Raw genomic sequence first — 8,561 nt, 5'->3', positions numbered from 1 at the left:
TTCAGCACCATCAACAACTCGAGCCGTGTTTTGGTGTGAGCCACTTTTGGGACCAAGTTTTCGGCTTTGTGCCCTGCGTTTGTGTCACATTCGAAATAAAGGCCGTCGCCCGTTTTCGACTCACACACCCTCGGGGACAGTGGGTTTGGAGGGGGGGAGGAGGGGGGGGGGGGGGGGTAAAAAAAAGGACTTTTTGCTTTATGTCGCCTCCACAAATCCAGCCGCACAATCGCGACGCTCAACAGCGCGCCTGTAAATCATGGTGGACTTTTACAATTCTAGCTTAATTTATTGCACTTTCATTAATAAAATCTTCATCCGGAGGTGGGGCTATAACTTTTCGGCTGCTTTGCTGCCGCGTCCGGCTTGCTGGCACCGGGTGAATCAGCATTCCGTGGGCTTTAAAGTGGTCCCTTTTGCGACCTCCCAGCTGGGCAAAATGCCAACGCTCGCGGACAACGGGCGACAAATGACGAAAGGGCATAATTTGTCGTGTTGCACCCGCGGGCTACATATGCTGCAGGTCGTCGACGAGTGGCTGGGATTCCATCAGGAACGAGATGCTGTCGAAGAGCCCATCTCCGAGTGGGCAGCTGGGGTACAGTGCTGTACAGTTTCGCCTCATCTGGCCATTAGTTTGCGCCTCCAGGTAACCCGCATCCAGCTGGTCCGATGGTGAAGGTCTGGAAGTGCAATCAATTCCATATTGTGTGATTCGGAAAGGTAACCGCCTAAAAGCAAACGCTATTGTTCTTCACGTGTTGGCAATTCAAAATGGAGACATTCATCCGGACGCTATTTTGCGAATCGTTTTGTCACCGCTTTATTGATACCCGTTCACTGACGAATGGAAGCATAATTCTAATGGCACCAAGCGGTTGAGTGTTGCTTGCTCCAGTGGCATATCTAAAAACGTATCGCTATAGGTTGCTTCTTGAGAGCAGCAACAAAAGTGCGCCCTAACAATTCACTGACTAATGGCAGTGCAAAGGGGAGCAATAAATTCCACCCCCAACGCTAAAGGTGCGCTCCCAATTGCGATGCCGATTAAGTTCAGCCCGTTCTCTGCCACCGAAACAAAGGAATCGAAATGTGTTACAACGTGGCGTACAGCGCCGAACACCTGCAATCCATTTGCCATTGGTTTCTCTTCGTGTTGGGCCATCCCCATTCAGGGTGGGAGTGGGCAAACACGCCATCGCAAACGTCCGCATGCATTAATATCAACCCCCCTCCGGTTCACGCTCGCTTGCAGACCGACCATCACGGGCAAAGCGATTGTGACACAATCTCCACACAATTGAGCCGAATCAACGCGCGGTTGGGAATCGATTTTTTGCTCTTCTCCCATATTTCGCCCCAAATTCGAGCGTGCGTTTCTTATTTCGTCAATCACAATCGCAATCACCGCGTCTATGGGCTACTTACGTGAAAATCACGTCGATTATTTCACCAATCAGTCCGTTGTGTTTCAGGGGCGTTTCGGCGATCTCGCAGACGGCCCGCAGCAAGCAGACGGGTCCGTTTCGGTTCCACCGGGTAAGCCCACCCTCGAGAAGTTCGAACAGCTGCCGGCGACTTTGGTCAACGCCCGTGTCGGGTCGCACTGGCGGTGTGTCGAAGGCTCGATTCTTGAACACCGACTCCGGGTGCCAGTAGATGATGTTGGCCGGGATGCGATAGCTCGCCTGCAGGTTGTACGTGTTGACGATGACGCGTGGCAATGGATGGTGGAACCGGATGGGTACGATGAAGCCCAACACCATCTTGGCCAGCCCACCGTTGATGGGATAGTTGAGCCATCGTTTGGTGCGCGTTTCGACGATGGTGCTGGTTGGGTCGTCGAAGGCTCGCGTTGAGTGCAGCTGAGTCAAAAGGCCAAACAAGGGAAGAACAAATGCCCACGGGAGCTGCATTTTGGGCGGTTGCAAACGGACGACGTCTCGAACGAACACTGGCCAGTCTGTAGCGCTGTTGAAGACGTGCTCCCGAAATGTTCTTTTGCGCGCCAATTAGTTGTGTCAACAGGAACCGGCAAAGCCGAAAACGTCGTTGAAATTCGAAATTGTCTCGCCACGCGGCATGTACCCGGCACCCCGATGAAGATCACTCGCTTATCAGTTCAGTCATCAACCAAACAGTCGTTTCTTTGGTGGCCGAGCAGCCAAAGGGAAAGAGACAGAGCAGCCATTAGCCGAGTGGCGCAATGTAAATACGGCGGGTTTTTGGTACGCGGTGGTACCGTTGGGTAAATAAATAACTCGTCAAGTGAGCCGCTGTGGTTTGTGGTGCTGCGACGTGGAGAAAGTGAGGTGCAATTTGTCGGCGAAAGACGATGTCGAAAATGGGGTTCGAAGTCGTTCGATTGAGGGCAATGGATGGTATTCGCGATGCGTGCACTTTAAACGAAGCGGTACTCTAAACGTCCGCACGTGGTGGGACGAGTTGCGATAAAATGCGTGGGTTAGGTTTTGTATTTCAGGACATAAAAAGGCGCCTTGAAAACGAGAAGCTGCGAATGATTGTTACCGGATGTAAGAACCAGAGAAACTCTGCTGCTGCAGAAGAAAAACATCGATTATCATCGGGTTCATGTTTTAATTATCATGTCAAACGTTGAAATTTGAAGATAAAATTCTTGTTTTGTATTTAATCAACATCGATACCGTGTTTTGAGCAGTGATGTGCGTAAATATCCTAAATTGATCAACTATCTAAATTCCAACAATAACTTGTATTGATGAAGCTGTCGTCTCAGCACACCAACGTAAGTTTCTCCATCGCCCTTATGCTTTACAGAACAGCAATAGCTCGAAAATAAATGACAATATTTATGAAATATCACATCATGCAATCGAAAGCGTTACGTTCATTAACTAAGCTGAGTTAGGGAAGAGAGGTAGAAGAATCACCAATAAATTGATGTTCGAATAGGGAATTAGATGCGTTTCGATTTGAGTTCTGAAGTTAAGTTTAACTAAAACAGATGTTGTCGCTGTTTGTTGTTTTATGTCGGTTTTATGCGCCCTTCCATAGTTTTTGCAAAGCCTAAAGAAGGTAATTAAATAGTAGTTTGTGCCAGAAGTATAGAAAAATACGACCAGAATTGAATAACTATGCAACCCGCTGCATCAATATTTTGCCGCTCGCTCTGATTTATGATCTTGATTGTGTGTGTGTTATATGATCGAATTCGGGGTCATTTTTTATGGAATCAAATACGGTCGTATGTAAGTGAAATATAGACGTAATTACTTAGTCCCAAGCGGTTGTTCTGCGTAAGTTGTACTAGCTTGAGCCGTGGAACTTTTCGCTGTTGTTCAATACTCTTTTTATCTGTCTTTTTTGCCTCTTTCGATTGTCAGAGTATATTTTACTTCTCCTCGAAACTTGTTCTCATTTTTTGTTTCGATTTATCTAGAAAAAAATAAACGTAATACTACTCCGCCTCACATCGAGCTCGAAGTAGCTGCCAGCGAGCACGCCTTATTTATAGTTATGGTGGCTATTTCAGGCGATCGTGGCAGTGATTGTGCCCCCCCAAAGCGATGGCCCACCGGCACAGGCAGGTTTCCTTATGTTTTCCGTTCAAACAGCGGGCTCCGTCTTGCGGACGCTTCGAGCCATCCCCGAGATCCCGGGTCGCACATCACCGGGCCGCTGATCGGGGTGACATAAAGATAGATAACCTCTTTCGCTGTTTCGATGGCTCTTGGTTCGTTGCTCGTTGCTCCACCGCCCGATGATTGATAGTATCTATTCTTCTTGTTTTCACAGGCACTTGACGGTTCTTATCCTGCACCGGGCCACGAGAGTGACCAGTGACGGAGGTGCTGGAGCCTCGCTAAAATGGCCGCCAAACTTTCATCCCTTCCGGGCCGGCCGGGCCCCGATTGCCGGCGGTAAGCCAGTCCGAAGCGGCATAAATCAGGCATAAAGTATCTATTAAACGTGGCCGCCATATATCACGGCATCAAACTTGCGCCCGACCGGGTGGTGTAAACAAGCGAAAGCACCACTCCATGATGGTGAGATGCGTGATAAGCGGGCGGGCTGGTAGTGGCCACCGGAGGCAGAACCCCAAAGACCCAGGATCTAGGGAGTAACGCACACGCGCTCGCTAAGCAGCAAACACCGTTCCTTCCGGCGTGTGTTTGAGGACAAATAACAAACAATAATAAGCAGCGCTAAAAGTGGTACGAAATGGCAACATAAAATCCGTTCCGTCCTCATGCACTGGGCTCGTTCCTTCGCGCGATTCCATCAGCCACTATTCCCGGAACCGGTGGTCGACGGAAACTATGACAACACCGGAAGGCAAAAAACCCCCAACCGTGTGCCGTTGGTGTGGCATTCAAACACACGCCCTTGTGTTGGTGGGGCAACCCAGGAAAGAATAATACACCACACTGAACGCGGAGGGCTGGATTACGAAGAGCAAGGACATGATCGCACCACTAATCCGCGGGCGTGTGTGTGTGTGTTGCGAAGCATCGCAGCTAACTTGATGTTATTAAAATGGCTTCCTTTCGCACAGCCAGCTACGATTGCGATGGCTGCGTACGTTCCATCGTTCGGTGACAGCACGCAGCCACTATCCGGGTAGGACGATGACGTTGATATTAATGAAGTGCTTTTTCGCGAATCAAATTAAGTGCCGCTTGTGCCGAATTGTGTCCGTGATCGTTGCGGCGTGATTTGCTAACTATTTTTCCACCCAATGAAACCCGCAGCCGTTGGTTCGGATCAATCCATCACGATCGACTGCGATGCGATGGTGGGCCGGTGGGCAAGAATGTTCCATCGGTGGGGTTTGTGTAAGGTTCGCGCGTAAATCGTGCCGCTCTTGACAATTGTGCCAACATATTAGATTCTTGTGCTACATCTACGTTCAACCAACCAACCCCCCGCTGGCGAGGAGAGCAAACGGAATGTTTCCATCCACCCGGGGGGGGTGCTTTTTTATGTGCTTTCGTGCAATATATTCCGGTGTGGGTACGCTGTGATGGTGTGTTTTTTCGCACCCCGTGTCTCGCTTTGCCGTAGCCGGCGGGGCTAGAGAATGCTAATGCTCGTTTCGCAATATATTTCCTCGTGAAAGACAATTTCAATAAAACGTCTGCGAATGTTTCGTCACAAAAGGGGTGCCGTACGGGTGGTCGCATGGGGGTGGTTTGTAAGGGTTGGATAGAAAAGAAAGAGTGAGAAAGAGAGAGAGCGAGAGAGAGAGAGCGAGAGAGAGAGTGAAAGAGCTTTTGAGCAGGTTTTCTCAACCGCAAATACTTCCCGAGGGCTTTTGCCGGGCGCTCACGGAGACTTTCTGGGTGGATTTTTTTTCTCCCCAACGTTCAAATGCCCTGCCCGTGGCCTATTGGGATTGGGTCTAGGCCGAAGCGGTTCCGTTGGCTGGTTCGCATTGTGCCCGCCGCGGGCACTTCGGCTTCGCAATTGAATGGAATGGGAAATGTTCACTTTGAAGTGATAATTTCATTTTCGTTGCTCTGCCATTTCCAGCCTTCCGGAAGGGCACCCCTTTTCCGGGGCACCGGATGGTACGGCATCTTATTGGCCCGAGGCCACCTTTCGAGGGGCCATCTTGCGACAAAGGTTCGCCGGGAAAGGTATCCGAGAGAAATCACAGAAGGGACAGCGTTAACGTCCCATCCTAATTAAATGATCGTCCGTTCGGGGGATGGCACTGGCGGTGGAGGGGGATTTTTTTTCCGCGCACCCGGAATTGACCGCGGAAATCCTCAGCTCCAGCGAAATCGCGCCAATCGCAAGCGAATGAAAATCGATACTCTTACTTTGAGCCTTGCGTTTGGTGCTCTACGATCGTGCGAACCACTAGCGAGGCGAGGGCAGAAGAAGTAAGCCAACATTTCCCGGAACGGGTCGGGAATTAATCGCCGGGAATCAATTGCACCACGTTGTCCCGCGATGTCGCTGTGGGTTGTTGTTCTTGTTGTTTTTTTTTATTTCCCGAATGCATTAGTCGGAGTGAGAGGGATAGCGATAGATAGAAAGCAGAAAAGCCAACTGCGAGCAGCCCCGATGAATAATGTAACGCCGAGGCTGGGCTGACCAGAGGCCATGGGCCTGGGAAATGCGAGGGAGCCAATCCCAACCTCCCATCTCCCCATCGCCCTACCACCACCCACAGCCATGTTTATTGGTTTTCCGTCAGTGCGGCATTATTTACAGCGAAAAAAGGCCGTTAATTGGATTTCGAATGCATTTCGAGCTTCGGGTTACTTAGCCGGGCGTCGGCTCGGGCTCTTAACTCACCGCCCCAGAACGTGCTCTGGTGGACCTGGTGGTGGGTGTTTGAATAATTCATCGCTTAACTGGGGTGGGTGGGTGTGAGAATCGCGTCCCGTCGAGTGCGTCCGGTTGCGGGGTTTGCGATCGGCGAGATAAAGCCGCTTTCGGAACCGGAAGCGTATCGTTTTAGTGCGAATCTGTTTAATGGAGGAGTTTTCCACTCCCACCCACTTCGGGGTGGGGTAGGCCGATGCGATGTATCAATTTCCATCGGACAAACCGTTGCATTATGCCGTGGCGTGTGCCGGCTAATCCGGTGTTATGGCATGCAAAGTCGTGAAATTTGTGAAGAGAAGCAACTCGGAGCTGCCTTTGCTTCGGATAGTGGAGCAAATTAGCCGTGATTTGTGTGCAGTTACTGCGAGTTACTGTGGAATTTGCATATCTTAAGCTAAGAAGAAAGCGAGTTGATGTTGAGTTTTGTCAATCAGCCCGAAATGTGCTAATACTGGCTACTGTACGGAATTGTATGAGTGTAGTATGGCATTAATTGATTTGCAATGTTAACGTTCAGGGATTATGCCGTAACATGTCCAGTTATCCATGATATGGATTTTCTTTTTCGTGTAAAATTTTACTACTGTACATACTACGTACTAAGTACATCATCGTTGGATCACCGTCACAGGACCACCAACATCCATTCACAGCAAGCAGACACGATTGTGTTAAAAGGAAGGAAATAACCATTGTCAGGTGTCTTTCTATTAACGGTAAATTCGTGGAAGGCTTCAAAGAGTCAGTTTAGATCAAAAGATATTTCAAGAAAAAAAAAATAATTCGCCGTTGGTGTTGCAGGTTGAACCAAAGGGGGACGAAGAAAGGGCTTGAAAGAAACATTTCTTGAAAAAGGTCTTGCAATTTTTTCCTATGGTGCTAAATGTGAGCTCATTGATATGAAATTCAATCAATAAGTCAATTATATTATGAACTCTTTTATTATGAGTAAAAGTGGTATTTGTTATGAACCATTTGAAGATTGAATTACATTATTTTACCTACATATAGATATAAGGTTTGTCTACATGTATTGACATTTTAAGAAATCGTAATCCCAAAGAGACATATATGATTATATCGTACAATAGCACTAATTTGACTACGACACAAAGAAACTTCATCATTGTTCCGCGTCATTTGAACTTTACTTGTTTAAGAACAATTTGTTGAGTGCTCTTCAAATGTTTTGTATCCTGGGCTGGAACAATCTGTGTTGTTTCACGTTGCGGAGTTGGTTTTCATTAAGAAAGCTATTTTACTCTAACCAACAAGTATTCTTCCTTTATATAATTGCAGATGTTTTTATTGCGAATATGACATAGCTCATTGGGTAAATCTTTAATAAATGTAATTCTAGTGGGTTCTAATAAGTAAAAACGATCCAGTATCTCGGTTGAATATTTCAACCTCATAGAATGTTAGTATAACTTGCAGGATAAAACTTTGTTTTTATTTTGTTTATTTTGTGATTTTGTTTTATTATTTTCTGCTCATGCTTTTTAGAAAAAGTCAATGCTTTTGTATGCTGTACGTTACGCGTTGTAATGATCAGAATGTTAACGAATTGTTTTCGACTTCCTAGATGATTCAAATAGAGGTCTTAAGCTTTGAGTTCATTTGTAGCTGATTATGTTGCGTTCATATTGAATGACATTGCACAACTATTAACCAGTACAATGGAGGGTCTGTGATGGATCAATATGCAGACAATAACTCTATCGTTAGAAGGATCGTAACCGTTAGTTGAAGTTTTTACAAAAGCGAAAACAGAGTTTAGAAACGAATGAAAGAGCTTGTGGTGCATTTTTATGTAAGAATTGCCATGAATTTTTGTGTTTTTCGATGCATTTTGTTGTCAAATAAACCTCACTAGTGTGATTTAAACAGCTGTAATTTAAGTTAAAGTTGATTCTATTTCCTACCACGAATCAAAGAGAACAGTCATTACGATAAACCCTACAATGCATACTATTTTTTTAAGGAAACAGACAGACCTTTGCGTAATACCTACTAGCCAATCTTAAATTTGCCATTAACGATCTTCATTTGGCGTTCTTGAATTCATTAACGATCGTTCGTTTTGCTTCTTCGTCGTTGAACTGGGAGCACTCACGTGGTGTCCCGTGAATAATCGCTCTTCAACCTCTTCCACGTGGGACTAAACGCGCTTCCAAAAGCTTTCAAAATCGTCTTTCTGTAGAACCACCGTTCACAGCTCACTTCAACAAACCCCCGTG

General features: G+C 47.0%; 1 protein-coding gene across 1 annotated transcript; it reads right to left on the bottom strand.

The window, feature by feature from the left end:
- Positions 1–508: 508 nt before the first annotated feature.
- Positions 509–1,916, bottom strand: LOC128721988 (uncharacterized). Its single transcript, XM_053815802.1, has 2 exons — positions 1,429–1,916; positions 509–683 (listed from the first exon to the last, which is right to left on the bottom strand). The coding sequence occupies exons 1-2, from the start codon at positions 1,914–1,916 to the stop codon at positions 509–511; spliced, it is 663 nt and encodes a 220-aa protein (XP_053671777.1).
- Positions 1,917–8,561: the final 6,645 nt, after the last annotated feature.

The sequence above is a fragment of the Anopheles nili genome, chromosome 2, assembly GCF_943737925.1.
Source record: "Anopheles nili chromosome 2, idAnoNiliSN_F5_01, whole genome shotgun sequence".
In the NCBI taxonomy this organism is placed as follows: Eukaryota; Metazoa; Arthropoda; class Insecta; order Diptera; family Culicidae; genus Anopheles; species Anopheles nili.
Note: the sequence above shows the minus strand (reverse complement) of the source record. Positions and strands in the feature narration are given on the sequence as shown.